The sequence below is a fragment of the Juglans microcarpa x Juglans regia genome, chromosome 6D, assembly GCF_004785595.1.
Source record: "Juglans microcarpa x Juglans regia isolate MS1-56 chromosome 6D, Jm3101_v1.0, whole genome shotgun sequence".
Classification (NCBI taxonomy): Eukaryota; Viridiplantae; Streptophyta; class Magnoliopsida; order Fagales; family Juglandaceae; genus Juglans; species Juglans microcarpa x Juglans regia.
This window is the reverse complement of record NC_054604.1, coordinates 7,941,617-7,961,018: the sequence shown is the minus strand read 5'-3', so window position 1 is coordinate 7,961,018 and position 19,402 is coordinate 7,941,617. Positions and strand designations below refer to the sequence as shown.

Here is a 19,402-nt window from a genome sequence, read left to right as displayed (position 1 = left end):
AAAATTGTAATATTCTCGTATATTTCAATATTTGACAATTATTAATGTGAACACAATATCTTCCCGTTGCCAAAATGACATCAATAGGCCAATAAAAAATTAAAAATAAAATAAATTTGGAAAAAATTCATTCATCCTTTTTTTTTAAATTTTTTTTATCCTTTTATCATGTTTTGAAAAGAATTTTACATGACTGTTTTTCTTTTTATTAAAATAAAATTTTCTAATAATATTATAATGTTTTCATGTTTTACAAATAAAAGTGTAAATGTGAGAAATATAAAGAAAGATTAGGAAAAAGAAATAACCAATAAAAAATGTTTATATAGATGAATAATACCTGTTAAATGTAGAGAACACTTTAACTCATATGTATTTTAAGTTAATTTTACATAATCCAATAGAAGCCTTATTTTGACATATTATTCTCTATTTGAAAAAAAAAATACAAAATAGAAAAAATCAATGAGAGTGCTCTAAGAACCCTTTTTGAATAGAGATTGTATTGTTATCTTCATGCTCCACTAGTTTAATTTTATCATCTCCCTCTATAGTTTCTTTACTTTTTTTTTTTTTTAAAGTCAATCTGAGTTTCGATAAAATAATTTAACAGAATCTAAATTAACAACACATTTGACAAATAGTCATACGAAAATGTATGAAAAATGATACTTGGCTCCATGCTTTTATCATCTCACAGTTATTGCTCGGGATTTTAATTTTTTTAATCTTTAAATAAGTGACTTTTTTATTTTTTATTTTTAAATATTTAAAGATTTATACCGTTGAGAGGAAATACATCAAGAGGGTTTGCACTGCCACTAGGCCCAAAAGATTAGTTGAACGGCCCATTTAGTCAAGTTGTGGGTTTCTTTCCAATATCAATTTTTGTGAGTTTTTATTCTTTTATATTGGCTATGCTTTCCACTTTGGTGGCGTAGAGTGCTTGTTATGAGGGTTTGGTTTTGGTTTGCACAGAGACTCTAGTGAGATCGAAAACACCCTTTTACTTTCTGGAGAACAAATATTAGTTTTCTTTTCTTTTCTTTTCTTTTCTCCCAAACAAAAAGGAAACAAGAAAGTTTGGTCCCTACAAAATCAGATCGTGAGCAGTGTTCATGAACTGAGAATATCTTTGCAGCTCTACAAGTTCCAACTCACATTCTTTTAAAACTTTTTTTTCCTGTTCCAATTCTATTTATTTTTCAAAATGGATGATTTGTTGATCTGGGATTAGCTAACCCAAGATTTTTCTGGGAAACAGAAAAAAACAGAGCTCAAATTGCAGAACCAAATTGTGATTCTTCAACAGAATGAATGATATCAATGTCTGTGTACAAAAAGAATTTTGTAGAAGGAAAGAAAAACAATGTGTATTATATGTATGTAGACTGTGTAAAACATCCTAGAATTGTGAAAACTTCCTCTAAAAAAACCTGGATTTTTTAGGCCACAAATCACAAGGAGGGAGGATAGGGGCCAGAATTGAATTCATCCCTAGTACCGGATATCTTTATCAACATAGCCAGCACCTCCTTCATGTTTGGTCTAGCCTGTGGTGACTCAGCTGTGCACTTCACTCCAATCCGAAGTAGTTCACACATCTCTTCTGCCCCCTCCGCCAACCCGGACCCCAAAAGCACAACTGGAATCACTGATCTACTTAACCCATGTTGCCCAATTCCCATCACCCGTCTCGCCCATTCGACTAGACTCTCTTCCCCTCCATCCACAGCCCTCCTCCCAGTAGCCAGCTCCATTGACAGCACCCCAAAACTGTACACATCACCTTTGGTAGTGGCATGCCATGTCTGCCCATATTCTGGTGCAACATAGCCAATTGTCCCAGCCACCACCGTGCTCACATGGCTATCCCCAGCATCAACAAACCTAGCTAGACCAAAGTCTGTGACTCTTGCTTTCCCATCCTTGTCAAGCAGGACATTACTGGCCTTCACATCCCTGTGCACAATGGAAGGGAAACACTCATGGTGTAGAAACACTAGTGCTCGAGCTACATCAATGGCCACTTCAACTCTCCTCCTCCATGTCAGCTTCATTCTGTCTGATACAAGATCCTCTAAGCTTCCACCTTCCATGTACTCATAAACCAGAATTTTCTGTGAGCCATCCAGACACCACCCATAAAGTGTCACGAGGTTTGGATGTGGCCAACCAAAGCCATTCCCACTCAGAACCTCCATTTCAGCTCTGAATTCCCTTTCACCCTCTATTCCTTCTCTTTGAAGCTTTTTTACTGCAACTTCTCTACCGTCAGGCAATAAACCTCGATACACTGTGCCAAATCCTCCCTTCCCAATAATCCTCTCCTCAGAAAAGTTGCCAGTAGCTTTTAAAATGTCGGCATGTGTGAAAGCCGTTTTGTCCAGGCGGATGACCTTAACAGTGTCTGACAACCAAGGTGATGAACAGCTAGAACTTGATGCAAAATCATGCCTGTATTTTGTTTCCTCTAAAAGATACCCTGGTGATTCTGATGGGCCTTTCACCAATGAGCAGACTATGAGTGACAATGCCCCAAATATTAAGAAAGCCAACATCAGAGCTAGGAACACCAAGAATCCAGCCAACTTTGTAGGCCTCTTGCGCCTCCCATCCTTTCTCTCAGGAGACTTGGCTCCAGGACTTCTCATAAATTCTGGAAGGTGCAAGAGGGGGACACCGAGATAAGACTCCTTCTCCAAAGTTGCTAATTGCCCAGTTGATGGAATTGTGCCTGAGATTAATGGATTGTAGGAAATGTTGAACTTGTTCAGGCTAGTTAAGTTGCCCAAGCTCGCTGGGAAAGTGCCAGAGAAATTATTGAAAGACAAATCCAATTTTTGTAGGCATGTAATGTCACCGATTTCTTTAGGAATTTCACCAGAAAGTTTGTTCCTGGAGACGTTCAAGACTACAAGAGGCATCTGTCCAATCTGAGAAGGTAGTTTTCCATAGAACTCATTGATGCCCAGATGCAACATACTGAAATTCTGCATCTTGCCGATATCCTCAGGGATCTCACCTGAAAGACGATTCCCACTTAGTTGAACATAACCGGAGATTTGTAAGGTCGGGACTGATGAGCCGCGTGCACATATCTGGAAAAGGCCATTTCCTTGAAGTAACATATCCCATATGCTTCTGCAACTCTTCCTTGTGAGGAGGGTATACACAAAACTGAAAGGAGGGTAGTCCGCTGGAATCCACCTTTTCATTGCCAAACACTCTCCTGATCCTGCAATAATCCGATTACTTTCCCGTTTATTCGATTCGAAAGTAGGCGTGGGGTTGCTACCGATATTCGTCAATTCCGGCGGTATTTTCCCGGAAAGCTGGTTGTTGGCAAGATTTAACCATAACAAGCTTGTGCAACTTCCCAACTCAGGCGGAATTTCACCTGTTAGTGAATTGTTAGCTAGCATCAACCATAAGAGTGAGCTCAGCTTTCCAAGAGTGGGAGGAACTGATCCAGTTAGCCTGTTGAAAGAAAGGTCGAGGGCTTGTAGGCTTGACAAGTTTCCGAATTCCGGTGGAATGGCACCGGAAAACTGGTTGTCAGCAAGGATCAAGAATTTCAAACTTGACACATGAGTAATTTCAACTGGAAGAGAACCCGAAAACATGTTGCGGCTCAGGTCTATTCTCAAAATATTAGGTAGCTTCAGAATTCCAGACGAATTTATCCCGCCGGTGAATGAATTCCCGTGCAGCAGAAGAAACTTAACCTGTATGAAATTTCCCAAATTTTCCTGTATATTATCCCCGAAATTGTTCTTGCTCAAATCCAGGAAGGTCAATTTAGTCAAATTTTGGAGCGAATCAGGGATCTTACGGGAAAATTTGTTGCTTCCCAAGTACAATGCTTCAAGACTCGGAATCGATCCCAGCTCAGCCGGTATCTGCCCCGTGAAATTGTTCTCCGACAGATTCAAGATAACCAAATTTCGACACTTTGATATTTCCCCTGGAAACTCCCCGACAAAACCATTTTCCGACAGGTCTAAAAAGTGCAAGCTGCAGTTATCAATGAACATGGACGGCAATACAGGCCCGCTGAGTTGGTTTTCTGAGACAGAGAAGTCTAGCAGCCTCCCAAAACCATTCCATAACTCCCCAGTTAAATTGTTTGAGCTCAAATCCAAGTACTGCAACTTCGAGCATCCATCGAAGAAGCTTCCATTAATTTTGCCGGTGAAATTATTCGCCGATATATTCACCACAACCAAGTTGTCGCAACTTACCGGTATGCTCATTCGTACCTCCCCACTAAACCTGTTGACGGACAAATCAAGCTTCTCCAAGTTGCTCAATCCGGTCAGGTTCAGCTCTCCGTTGATGATGTTGTGGGACAAATTGAGATGAACGAGCTTCTGGCACCGACTCAAGTCGCTGTGGATCACTCCGCCAAGAGTGTTTCTGGAGAGGTCGAGGTAGGTGAGCTCGGTTAGAGATGAAAAGTTCCCGAATATCTCGCCGGCAATGTGGCTGTAGGAGATGTTGATGCCCGTTACCCTTTCCTCTGTGCCGTTACTATGACTGCATTTTATTCCCGCCCAATTGCATGGGTTGATTGAACTTGAGTTCCCATTGTTCCACTCCGAGTATCGTCCACGGTTTACCTTATTGTTGTCTTCAAGAAATGATTTTAGTTGGAGTAGTACATCTCTGTCTGTGTGCAGAGAATCTCCAGAAACAAGCAGTACACCTGTAAATTAAATTATTTGAATTCCAACATATTTAAGAAACATAATCATCCTCGAACAACGCGAACACAAATGTTTTTGGTTCGGGTAATAATTATAAGAATCAACCTTGGGGAACGTAAATTCAATCAATAAATATTCACAGAAATGAAAGAATGGAGATACCCATGAACATTCTTGGTAGCTAAGGTTAATGTAGTACTTCAGAGTTTTTGATGCAATTAAAGCTCATGAATTCAGGGTAAAAAACTTGAAAGAAAACCAAATGATCAAAGCCATATATCCATGCATCTTTAAACAAGGAAATAATTTATGAATTGTCAAACGGATGAGCTGAGAAAGAATCAAAACTAAAAAGGGAAAAATCTGAATTAATATTACCTGAGATCAAGATTAAGAAAATGATTAACGCAGTAGACCACGAATCAGTTTCCTCATCTGACATGTTTGTTCTAATAAACGTTATTCTTCTTCCTCCTTTTCTTCGTCTTCTTATTTGTGAAATTTACAGTGATTGATCGGCTATTAAATTCCCAGAAAACAAAACACCAAACAAAGAACAGAGACAAGCTGAGTTCATGGATATTTCAGCACATGCGAAGGTTGAACATGTCGGAATGTCGTTGAAAGGCAGCTTCTGCATATAGACAAAATCAAAACCAGAAACATAGGATTCTTGGGGATCGGAGAAGCTGAGCGCGCGACCACAAAAGAGAAGGCAAATGGAGATAGAGAATGGAAACCACCACAAGAAAGAAAGAGGCAGGTTAGCCGCCCATATTGACCCTAACGCCGGCTATGTGTTTTTTGACTCTGGACTTGTATAGCTTAGGGCTTAAGACAAACACTTTTCTCGTGCATCCATCTTTGATTCTAGAACTGATTTTTTCTTTTTTTTTCCGCTGCGTTTGAGCTTTGAATTTTGGGTTCTTGATGAACAAAATCAAAAGTTCTGAAAAATGGGAACGCGGTTTTTTTAGTTGGTAATTGATGGTAAGTTTGCTTTATTATTTCTTTATTGGTTTTGTGAATCCATGGGAGAGAATACTGAAAGAGAGAGAATATAATGTAAACTTTAGGGAAGAAAAGCTAGAGGGGAAGCCATGGTTTTAGAATTTTGCAACAAAAGATCTTTGTGGAGACCATATATAGAGACTTGCTGCCGTCATAAAAGTTTCAGAAAAATAAATTATATACTTCTATATTTTTATATGATACGTTAAATTTATTTTATAATAAAAATAATTTTATAATTTAATTTATCATATTAAAATATATCAATTTATATATTTATTTTTATGAAATTTCTTTATAACTTTTATATATATATATCATATTTAAGACCATACATAAAGTTGACCCAAATTCAAATTATAAAAAGAGATTATTGTCCCCACCTTTGAATTCTTTGCACTATATATTTAGAATTTTCTTTCTTTAATTAATTAGAATATTAACAACAGCTTTGCTGCCCTTTCACCCTTCTTTTGTTTTGCTTTCTTGTTTCTTTCTTCTATAGCTGTCCAGCATTTGAATCTAATACTTATTATTCAAATCTCACTTTGTTTTTTTTTTTTTAATCCTGTCATTTTTCTGCAGAGTAACTGCTGTTTAGTCATTAGTGTTTTTGTAAGGATTGGAAATATATTATCTTTATAAATTAAGAAAATTAATGAGAAGTACTAGATTAACTGATCCGAATGATTCTTATTATAATATCTATCCACCAAAATAATTCCTTCGTCGTTTAAAATAATAAGATAAAAAAAAAAAAAAGAAATGATAATCATAAGTATAAAAATATCGTATAGTTATTTTGAAAAAGAAAATAAAAAAATACGAGACTTAAATAAAAAAAATTAAATTTTAATAATAAATCTCATTTTTTTTTAAATAATTACATAATAATTACGTACTTCACAATTATATATGACATTATTTTAAAACCAATTCCTTCGTCAAACTTGTTTTTAAATAAATGATAAAAATTGATGATGTATCATATACCCGGCCTTGCTTGCTGCGTTAAGTCCAACTGCGACACATGTCCTCACGCAATTAATTGTAACTTGGTAAATCATGTCTCATGTATATATCAATTTTCATTTATAAAGAATGTTAGATACAATAATAAATTATGTAAGTGTCGCGTATTTTTTTAAAAAAAATTATAATTTATTATTAAAAAATTAGTTTTTTCATCTGAGTTTTATACTTACTTTTTCAAAAGAAGCGTGTTATATTTACACAACTCATAACTATAAATCTCATTTCTCTTCCTCATTTATTTGTTGCTAGTTGTACTACTGTTCATTCAAATTGGTTTTTATCACGGTATGGTCTCTGATAAGGCAGGCAGATAACTGGAATATTATCAATCTACTCGTTCAAGGATGGGTAGTGGGTACAGATATAAGAGGCAAGTACCCACGTCACGGGTTCAAAACCTAATTCGGGTACAATTTGGGTTAGAGGTGTAATCGGTTTGGTTTGATTCAGTTTTGAATAAAATTTGAGATCGAATCGGTATTTATCGGTTTTGTATTTTTAAGAATCGATTTCGCACTGATTATTCCTTAAATCGATACTTCCGATTTTACCGGTTCCAGTCTGATTCGGTCCGATTTTTCAATTTTAATATATATAATAGTATATTATAGTATATAATACTATAGTAATAATATATTGTAATATATATTATAATTGTATTATTGACTATAGTAATATATTATATTATAGTATATTATAATATATACTGATATAGTATTAGTATAATTATTAATACAATAGACTATAGTGATGTAAGATTTTAAAATTTAATATTATATTGATTAGTAATTTATCATATAATACAAAACTATTTTATATATAATTATATATTATACTTAAAAATTATATACAATATAAAAAATTATAATATATATATATGAAACAGTCCAGTTCGGTCCGATCCGGTTTTAAAAAAAGAAAAATCGAAACCGGATCGATTTTGACCGATTTTAAAAAAAATAAAATTAGTACCGGACCAAACTAAACTCGGTACCAGACCAACCTACCGGTTCGGTCTGGTTTACCGATTTTTTTTACATTCCTAATTTGGGTACTAGGATTTCTTTCGCAAAATTTGGTCCACCTGAATTTCATGTTTTAGAAATTCAGGCTCTTTTTGGTGCTGCCTGAGTTCTGACTCGAGTTAATCCAAGCGAGAGTACCTGAGTCACATTACACACCCGGGTGCCCCATGTTCAGGTATAGCCGAGTACTTGGATCATGAACACTCTTCGATAGTTATGTTGAATATATTATATTTAATTTGATTTTAATAATAATTAAAATATTTACCTTATCTTATATCAATATAATTTTTTTATAAATAGAAATCAATATCTTGTATTTAATAACAATTAAGAATAGTAAAAATGTAGTATTCAAAATCATATCGCTCTCATTCTCTCTTTTCTAGCTATCTTCTTTTCTATTTTATTTTATATTTTCTATCAAGTTGAACTGAGGGCTATTTTAATATTCAAGCATAGATTGTTGGAGAAATTTTTTTGCTAATTTTTTAATCACCAGATGACCAGCTGTATATTAATTTTCTAAAAATAAAATAAAAGAGATCGCAATGATGTATTTCCTGCAGGTGCTATTCAAATTGTTCAGCTAGGGATTTCAATTTCATCATGCTTGATTTTTCACGGTCTTTGCCGAATCCAACACGTAAATCCATCGTGGGCGAGAAACCACACGCATGCAGGAAGTTTGAATTCAGCCTAGTCAGGTCATGAATTAGCATTAAAAAAAATCAAAATACAAAATATTAATTACCTGGTAAAAGTTTGAATGAATTTGGTGGAATTGAAATATCTTTACATACCAATTGGGTACTTATCAGATAGTGACACGTACAAACGTGTAATGTTATCAAAAGAGTAATTTTATATACAATCGTGAAGTATGTAAGTATCGTGTAATTATTTTGAAAAAGAGTGGTGTTCACTATTAAATTTTTTTTTTTTCATGCGAGTCTTGTATTTATTTATTTTTTTTAAAAGAATTACACGACAATTGCACACTTCACAATTGTAAATATCATTTCTCTTATTAAAAATAATGTTAAGTTGTTCAATATCCATGTCCTCTACATATCAGTTATTGATATGCTGAAAATCATAAAATTAAAAATTAAAAATTAAAAATTTAAGTTTTAAAAGTAAACTAATAAAATGAATCTTTTAAGTAAAATTATAAATAAAAGTATATATACATGTAGCACTAGTACTACTCATACTGAGGATTTTAAAAATCTTCGCTACAATTATTGACCTTGATGAGTAATAATCTCGCTAGAAGGTTTTTATTTTTTTTATTTTTTTGAATTTTTCATAAGAAATCTAATGCACCGAGTTGTTTCTTTGAGTTTTGTTACAAATTAGCCACTGTTCACATCACACACTCCACACCTATAGCTTTTTATAAGATGTGGAAGTATTTTTCATAAGATGTATGAGTATTTTTCATAAAGTGTGGAATGGTGAATAGTAACTGATAAGAATGATTTTTCTGTTTCTTCTCTCTTTTAAAATAGTACTGTTTTCTTCTATAATATATATCTTGATTATTTTGTCTAATTTATTATTATAAGACTGAATGCATTTATGAGGATTAGAACACATAACTTTACTTAAGGATGCTATCCACCTAATATAAGTGGGTAGCCACCCATCTCGTACCCTATCCCAATTTGGGTGTGGTGACTAAATTGATTCTTACATCCGTCTCTGTCCATTTTTTGACTGTCTACCTCTACTTGCTAGGTGGGTAGATTGACGACATCACTGTCTAGCCACCCTCGATAGTAAACCTTGAGACTATTGAGGCGTGAAAGGAAAAAGAAAAAGAGAAGAGGAAATGAATAGATATAGGAGAGGATGGTGAGAGAAGGGGAGAAAAAAGAGATGAGAAAAAAAAAAACATGTCAATTTCGTCTGCCCTCGCCCGTATAAAATTTTTTCTGAGCGAGGACTTGCTCACACCCGCACCTCCCATCCCCTAGTGGGGAGGGAGGATGGGCCGGGTTGCGGGGCCGATGCCCGGCCCTAACTTTACCATCCTCTCTATTTATTTATTTATTTATTAAAAAAAGTACACTAATTAGTAATTATATTTCAACCGTTTTTATTTTCTACTTTTAAAACTAACATGTTAGATATTGTAAAACCAAAACCAAAACCAAACACAACCGATACCGATTACGACTCCTGATTAATAAAAGTCAATTCTGTCAAAATCCGAATCACAACAGCCAATAAAATTGTGAAGAATAGTCAAAATATGTGTGTGGTGATGATGATATGCGAATCTTCAATAAAAATGCAAAACTTCTTCATCGTTGCCTTCAAAAACATTAAAAAAATAGATTTAAATATATATATATATTTATTTTGCAAGCATGTTTAAAAAGAAGAAGATGACTCTTGTTGGGACCTCAGCCAATTGAATAGGACCCTATATAACAAACCATTTGCCTTTTAGGTTTTTTCGCAAACAATTTCAGCAGCTGCAGTCTGCTAATGATCATGTACTGATAAGATGGAGCACGTGTACGTAATTAACTCTACCTAAGATTTTCTCTCTCATTTTCCAGGAAAATGGAATCCACGCAGGACATGGGAAATGCCATGCATATTGGCTGTCTTAGTCAAAAGATGATATAATTAATCAAATTATAGCTAGAGATATATTAGAATGGAAAGCCGCGTGAACCTCCCTAGCTCCTACTCAGCATGCAGCTGACCTACTACTACTACATTCATTTTCTTTTTTTCTTCTAACATTTTCACTATTTTCATGTTTTTTTTAAGCTCATTACTATATATTATAAGAAAAATACATATTTATGACTATTTTTTTTCGACGAAAATAGACTTATTTTAAGTAGAAATAATCATTTCCTTAAAAATAATAGGTCGTAAATAAGCAGTTTTCTTGTAGATTAAACATTAAACATTAAAAAACTAGATCATCATGTTTAATAACATATATAGGATGATTGCTAAATATTATAATACCACTTACTACGTACATTAGATGAAGTGTATAAAAAGTACTCGACCGTGAATGAAAAAGATTCTCAACAACCCATAAAAAACAAGTGATATTTACGCATGCATGCGCACGAATGGCTCCCAAAATGTCATTGTGGATCGAAAAGAACCACTCCATATAATATAAGATCATTGTCCATATACGATCGAGTAGGTTGCATACATGCGTTTCGTGAAAAAGATATATTGCATTTAAAACACACCCCTCCTCTCCCCTCCCCTCCCCCCAAAAGAAAAACTTAACAAATACATAAACTTCATTAAGAAATAAGAAGTATTAAGATGAAGAGATGTGGAATTTGGTATATGGACGATTTCTAGGAAGAAATTCAAAGGCGTATAGTCGGCCTCAATTATTATTTTTGTCATTCTTTCAAAGAAACTAATACAGCAGTGGATGGCTTAGCAAAAAAAAAAGGTGTTCAAGGTGTTAATGGGTCTTGGTTCTCAGCTTCGGATCTCCCTTCATTCATTAGAGGAATCATTAGATTGGATAGGGGAGTTTCCCTTATGTTCAAGATAGTAGGAAATGATGTGTAGTATTTGGTCGTTTCTTGGTTTCATTTCGTTTGTTATTGGTTATTTGTTATTTTTAGAGATGAGGATTTTATAGTATCTTGAATGTTACCACGGTATTCTTCTGAGTTTTTTTTTTTTTTTTTAAGAAAATTGGAAAGAAGTCACTCTTAGATATGTGACATTTTCTCTCTTAAAAAAAAAAGGTATACATGATAATGATCAAGGATCGATTTATATAATGTGAATTCATTGGTGATAATTTGAATAAATTAAGGACAATATATTTAGATTGGCCTATCATATTCGAGTCGAGTCGAGTCGAATCGAATCGGCATTGCTTTGGATTTAAATAATAGATTGGTAATAATTTGAATAAATTAAAGACAAGGATCGATTTATGTTTGAAAAAACAAAACAACGATTTATTTATTTGTTTGTTTGTTTATATTTCAAAAAACAAGTAATTCGAGTCAATTTCGATAGGTTCAAAATAAACCAATGTTTATAGTTTTTGTTAGAATAACTAGATTTTTTGTCAGATCGAAGATGATCGCGTTTGGGTCAAGTAAGATTTTTCAGAAAAACTAAAAAAAAGTAAAAATTTTGACAGATCTGAATTTTATCCCAAGAGTGGGGGATGCTTGTTTTTCCTTTTTTATCGTCCAAGACAAAGATAGGGAATCTCTCCAAATTAAAATTTTAACCTTATTATATATCAAATGTCAAATTTGATAGCTTGGTCCAACTTGGGGCAATCTTCTACACGTGTCACCCATCAAATGTTGATCTTGGATTTGACTTCACGGCAAAGTTAGCTATTCCATCCACCCACGTGGCTGTCACCCTCAAGTGCAGACTGTGTAGTTATCCGATTGTTGAGGGGAATATCAAAGTCAAAAGGAAGAACACTCGGTCAGCTTTTGTGGGTGAGATTGCTAGCTCTTGTTGGGGAGTGTTGCTATCATTGCTCTACCAACTCACAAAATAATAATAATAATATTATTATTGTTAGTTTTGTGTATGCGAAATGATAGTATGCCGCCCTATTCTTATTGTTCAAGTTAATTATTTGTATTTTTTTTATTTAGTGATTAAGGAAGTAATTTTAAGTGTATTGATATATTTTTTATTTTTTTAAAATATTTAAATATGTTAAAAAAATGTGAAAAGAATAAAAAAATTAAAAAAAAAGAAAAAAATAAGATGGTAAGTCCAGCGTTAAGAGTGTAGCGGCATAGTAGCCCCACTCTTTGTGTATATATATCTAAGTAGCTAATAGCAACAGTGTTTTAAATTTTGTACGTATGGTCAAATTTCTATAGTATAGCCGGTATAGAAAATGGTATAATTTCGTATCGGTCAGAATTTCGATCGTTTCGATTCGTACCTATCGATATTTCGATTTGTACCGGCTTATATTTCGGCCCGTACCGACTAATATTTCGGCCTTTACTTTTTTCATCTTTTTTTTTTCATTTCTTCAAACTACAAATTTATTTTTTGATCCCATAATTTAGACCAGACTATTTATAATTTAGATATATATATTTATATATAATTTATTCATATATAGATTATTATTTTGAAATATAATTTATATATATAATTTATTCATATATAAACTATTCCAAAACAGTATCGGTATCGAAATATCTCGTTTCAATATCTCGATCGAAATGGTCATCGGTACGGTATTCAAAATATTGGATAACAATTAACATTTTTGCCCTTGAGGCCACTTTATGTATTTGAGATTTGTCTCTAACATTATTCTTATTTTTAATACACATAAACTTCATTAGTAGTGTAGCTTATCTCTCAACTTCCATTAGGTATCTATGGACACTCATTTTCTTTTCTTATATTTCATTTTTAATAAATTTATTATTGAAATGTATCCACAATACCGCTCTTAGACGGCCATTCTAAAATGAGGCAAGTAGAATGCGACGTTGAATGTTATAAAAAATTTGAGTGTATAATCCTTATTAATGCTAATTAATTTTATGCACTAAATTAGCAACTTAACAGTCCAAACATGCACTTTGTTTATCTAAAAAGATTAGAAATCCAAATAAAATTATGTCATATCATCATGATTGAGTACTAGAAAATATGAGGAACTTTGTACTGGCCAAAAATGATAAATACACGTCATTTTTCAGAATATATTACATAATTATATTTTAAAATAAATAATAATTTAGTAAAATATTTTATAAAAATAGAATATTTTATAAAAATATTCTCACTTTTAAAATATATATTGTGAAATATATTGTATAGATATCGTTAATTTCTGTCAACAGCAAATTAAGGACAATCTGTGTAATGGAGCCAACCCAATGAGTCAGACAACATCTAAAGAAGAGCAGACAAAACATTTATTTTTTTAAGCTAAATCCAAGACTTTGAAGACAGGTTTATTAATTAAGATAATTAAAATATTGTTAATTCTGTATAATCAATAAAAATAATTAATGCTAAATATAAATGATTTTACATGTTAATACATTAACCCAGCCGTCTTTATTTTTTATTTGACATTTTTTTATATATATATTTTCATCAATATATCATATTATTTTTTTATTTAATATATAAAGCCCCAAAAACTAATTTTTGCCAATATCAAAATTTGAATCGGTTAAAGAAATTAATGTAAGTTCATTTGCTTCTATAACTTATAGCCGATTTAAATCATATTATAAATGCAAAACACCAATAAAAAATTAGACCATGTCTCAAATTGTGTGTGAGTGTGTGAGAGAGAGAGAGAGAGCCATCAAGAATTTTTAGAATTTTGAATTAATATTTCGTTTAAAATAAATGAGTTTTTGACTCACTCTTTGTTGTAGTACATTGAAAGCGAGATGATAAATGTTTTAGCGATAAAGAGATTTCACAAAAATAAATATACAAACTGGCGTGGTTTGATGTGGTATATTAGATTGTAAAATTAATTTTATTATAAAATAAATATAACGTATCATATAAAATTACGTCAGTTTATAGTTGTAACACCTCTCGAGGGAGATTATATTTTATTTGTTTTGATCAATTTAAATTAGAAATGGCACGTGCAAGTGACAAATAAATAATTTAGATACGTATTTTGAAATAATAATAGTAATAATAAGAATTTCAAAGGATTAAATGTAACTTTCATGACTTCCATGATTAATACATGAATAGGCTGTCCTAGCTTTTTTTCCTTTTTTTTTTCCCTTTTAATATAGTAGATAAGACACAAATTATAAACATGCATATGAAAAATTTCTCTTTTGTACTAGCTTCTACCCTTTAACAAGACCAAAGGGCCAAGATTATATATATATATATAGGAGGCTAAGTAATTAGGCCAATCGGTCAAATTCTTGGAGCTTGGGTTCATGACAAAACCTACTTGTCCACACCACTCGTGTGGCAGTCACCCTCAACCCTAAAATGCAGTAATCATGTTTTACTAACATTAATCAAAGCCAAGATGAAGGATTATTATTCTGTTTTTCAACTACTCATGATGTGCAATCACATGACCCCTTTTTTTATTTTTTGTGGGTTTTCCTAAGTTGTTCTTGTTGGGATGTTGTTATCTCTGGCATGTCTCCTACGAAAGTGTGACAACCCCAATCAAACCATAATATTTTTACCTGACCCACCATGTACTTAAAATCTAACAAATTTCTTAGTAGGTTAAGAAGATTTCTTAAATGTTTAACATTTTATACACCCCATACACCGTTGATGTGGAAGCGGCCTTCTAGTACTTCAGTTATATTAAAAAAATTAAAATTCTAGTACTGTTTTTATTTTTTAAAACTATAATAAATTGCACGACAAGTGGTGTCAACTTGTTAGCCGGCCGGCCGGTACTCGAAAATCGAGATCACAAGCATTCAAATGTCTAAGGCACGTTGTTTTGACCGAGGCTAATTAACTTGGGAACTAGGATGATTATATGTGCAGCTCTTCTAATAATCTAATAAACAGGTCAATGATAATATGATCAGCACCATGCCAGATGTGTCATCAATCCCAAATTCATGCTTATCTTTGACTAATTTGAATGAGAAGTGATCAATCTGGGAATTGAAATGGTGGAGTCGGATTTTGTTTCAGTGGGTGTAAAGTCTACTCTTCCCCCTTCAAAGCAACATGTTTTGGTTTCCTGCTGAGGGAAGGGCAGCATCTGCTATTTGCTCATTTCTTCTACTTTTCTACTTTAGCATAAAGTAAAGGGTCATGATAGGATTACTATCTTATTGCTATCTATTTATTATTCATAGTTCATTTCAAAATTTTTTATTTTTTTATTATTTTCTTTTAAGTATTTTTTTAACATCTTTAACCATTAAGAAAAAATTAAAAAAATATATAATTTTACTAATAGTCACTTCCTTAACCATTAAGTAAAATAAAAAATTAAAAAAAATCAAATATAAAATGAGTAGAAGGAAGGTTGTAACTCTATCATTTTTCTAAAGTAAAAGTTGGCCAGGAAATATTGCCTGCCCGTTTTGGAGAAAGCTTCTTCTGTGTAGCAATTTACAATTTTTAGGATTTATTTATTTATTTATTCTAATAAAAATTTGTTATTTTTAAAGAAAAAGATAACTTAAAAAAAATACAAAGAAAAATGACTCTTTGCAACTAATATTTATTTTTACAGCAATTTGTGTTTTGATGCAAACAAAAAAATCAATTTTTTACAACTTAATTTGTGGTTACATTTTTGAATATGTCGTCGCAAATAATCTTGACGGAAAAAATCAATTCCGACACATTTTGAGATTTTATGACGATATTATTTAGTGCTTCTCTTCTCTTTTCATCACTCCCATCTTTTAGATGTCCGAATATTTCATTAATTTCCTTTCAATTTCATCTTATTCTTTCCCTCTTTTTTTTTTTTTTTTTTTTTGGAAGTTTTTTCTTTGCACTCCCTTCTTTTTCATGGCTTTAAGAACTCGCAAATCTGAGGGTTGCCAAAATTGAGGTAACACTGGAGGATCTTTTAGGAACAATGGTCGATTCGTTGATAGATGTTTGGTTAGTAATTGTCATTATTATACAAAACTAGTCCTTCACGCCACGAAAATGCTTCATATAAAGACAACCATACTCACAAGTACCCCAATCAACACTGAAAAAACCCCCCCACATTTCAACACCTTTCTTGATCGGTTAAGCACTAGATAGAATGATGCATCACGTTTCTCGAGAAACAAACAGAGAAATAAAGCACTACCAAGCCACAAACACCATAGAATTATTAGGTATCTCGAAATCGAAATCTGGATGGAATGACTTGATAGTGTCATCTCGTCATAAATTATCATACTATTCAAATTATTTACATATATAAGCATTCATTTCAATTATATGAAATTCTGAAATATAACGAGAATATTCATATTCGTAGATTATTTAATAATTACTTAATTTTTAATTTTTTGTTCGAATAATACTTCGATACAAGTTTCAAATGTATAAGTTTTGTTCAAATATTTTATAAAAATGTATGCCCTATCAAGAAAAAGTGAGTTCTTCCCACTTTTCTATGGTGGGATCTACTTTTTTATAAAATATTTGCACGAAATTTATATATTTATAACTTGTATATATCATTTCTATATGGTTAATGCATCCGTGACAAATACGAGACGTATAAAACTTAAAGGCAATTTATTGTTGACTTAAGTCTTACACATTTTTTTTTTTCTTTTGTGGATAAAAATGGATCTCACCCATTCTCTCTCTCTCTCTCTAGTATTGGAAGACTTACACCAATTAGCATGAAAAAGTACTTAAAAAAAAATTAGATTTTTTATAATGGTTCTAGGACTCTAGGAATCAAGGTCTCCTCAAGTTGTTTGAATTTGAAGGCCTTAAATTAAGTGAGACATAAAATTTATTATTATCAGTAAGAATATTTCATATGGTATTAAATGAGCAATAAATGTTAATATGTTTCATTTCATGTATCACTAATCTCTTGGGAGGAATTCAGAATATTTATGCACCGACTTAAAAATTGGCAAAATTCTAATTGATTTAGTTAAGAAAATTGAAGCCAAGTTAGAATGCTGCATGATGGGTGGTGAAAAAAAAGAAAGAGAAACAGACAAATGTAAAGAATAGTTAGTGTGATGGTATGCCTAACCCTAAGCTTTAAACCAAAACCCTAACTGCCACAGTTTCATTAGCACATGGTAATGAAACCCTAATTACGGTTTGTGCCCAAGATTAGCCGTCCTTAATTGACTTGTCTTTAGCCATCTATATATTTCACTAGCAATTAGCATATTATATGACCCCTACGACACTTTGTCGATGTGTACAAGTATTGGAAGTCATGGTCGTTTTACCTACTTTTCTGGCTTGGAGATCACCATTTTAGTCTTCTAGACGTATACAGAACTATTAAGTGACCCACACGACATGCATCCATCTCTTTTATAATCCCCACATATGGAGCACATTTATTACGTGATATTTTCAATGAAGTTAAATTATAAAGAGTAGTACTATTATGCCGTCTCAATCAGTCCATTCTGTGGGCCGCTTAGTGTAAATTGTAATTTTTTTTTTACTTTTTATTTTGAACATATTTAAATATTTTTAAAAATAAAAAAAAATATCAATATACTAATAGTCACTTTCTTAACTATTAATTTTTTTTAAAAAAAATTAAATATATGAGCGGTTAAAATAAATAGGTCAAATTTCAGTATGGATTTTTTCTTTTCTTTTTTGCTTCTAACATGAATATATGTCTACTTAATTATTACCGCAGGTAATTAGAGTGCATCATGCTTCTTGGGTTTGTTCCTAATTCTGCATGAAATCTGAGATCTCAAATTAATATGACTTGACGTGATTACTTGGATTGTAATTTTTTTTTTTTAAGATATATCAGTTGTAATATATTATTTAAGTCGAGTCAGTTGATAAGTTTTATTTTTAATTTTTTATATAGACTGGAAGACTTTGAACTTTGGCAACCTCGCAAATAAAGTCTGTTCTTTTGCATTTAGAAAACGTATGCAAAACTACTTGTCTAACTGAAACGGGACAACATGAGTACTAACTTTGACAGGGCATTTGACCCGCAAACCCTAGAATCATCACTCCTACCAGAGTGGTACGTACCCCTTTAATTGCTCTGTGGGACACTGGGACTTGCCTACCAAATTGGAAATAAGAATAAGACCAAGAACAGAATTTGGGGCATGCAAAACATAAAATAAGCAAATCAAAGAAATCAGAATCTGCTCCCTACTTTTTTACTTTCACACCCCAGGCCCAGATTCACAATATAGAGTGCATGAAAAACAGCTAAAAAAAATTTGCAGATGAACTAATTCATAAAAGAATATTTTGTGCTAGCTATCTATCACAGAGGGGAATGTGCATTTTACTAGTGGTAGAGCAATTTACTAATAGCAAAAATATGCACAGAAAAAAAGGAAGTTTTTCATTTTTACTTTGTTACATTCCTTTAAAGATGGATAGTTGTTCTCGGGTGATCAACCTTTTTCTAGATTTAACTAGTGGGTGCGGGGGAAGAAGCTGAGGCCTTCATGATTCTCTTGGCATGGTACATCAGGCACACTTCCTTCCTGTCTGTTATTCTTCTCCCTGGCTAGGTATTAGGTTGTTGACAAGGGAGGAAAATAAGCTTATGGATGGACTCACTCAGTACTAATGATCAGTGCACTAAGTATGTCTGCTTAACAAATACTTAGCAAAGACCTGCGCTGGAGACAGGCCCATTAGCTAGTGGTAGTCATTAATACCCGGTGCTTTCTCATCTAGTGCTAAACTGGATCAATTTCAGAATGCTAGTTGAGCCTTAAAAATGCAAAGTCTGTTTTAGAAAATGATGTCCTCTGCTGTCCATGTGTGAGTTCTAAACTCAGGATTTCAATCAGAGTAAAACAAACAACTTTGAAGGGGTAAAAGTTTCTTATCATAAATCCACCTTAGCGAATTCACTTTGAGTTCCAGACATAAACTCGGTACAAACTCGGTCATCTTTCCTGGGAATCTCTTTTAATTGTAAAA

At 32.7% G+C, this 19,402-nt stretch overlaps 1 protein-coding gene across 1 annotated transcript; it reads right to left on the bottom strand.

Moving 5' to 3' along the window:
* Positions 1 to 1,288: 1,288 nt before the first annotated feature.
* On the bottom strand, positions 1,289 to 5,806 carry LOC121234213 (probable LRR receptor-like serine/threonine-protein kinase At1g74360). Its single transcript, XM_041130066.1, has 2 exons — positions 5,088 to 5,806; positions 1,289 to 4,708 (listed from the first exon to the last, which is right to left on the bottom strand). Exons 1-2 carry the CDS (start codon positions 5,149 to 5,151, stop codon positions 1,458 to 1,460), a joined length of 3,315 nt encoding a protein of 1,104 aa, XP_040986000.1. The 5' UTR covers positions 5,152 to 5,806; the 3' UTR covers positions 1,289 to 1,457.
* Positions 5,807 to 19,402: the final 13,596 nt, after the last annotated feature.

What these genes read in the sequence shown, in the direction of transcription:
- LOC121234213 (XM_041130066.1), bottom strand. Translation starts at nt 5,151, where the DNA reads ATGTCAGATGAGGAAACTGATTCGTGGTCTACTGCGTTAATCATTTTC. An exon ending in TTTCTTAATCTTGATCTCAG is followed by an intron (nt 4,709 to 5,087) that starts GTAATATTAATT and finishes TTTAATTTACAG; the next exon opens with GTGTACTGCTTGTTTCTGGA.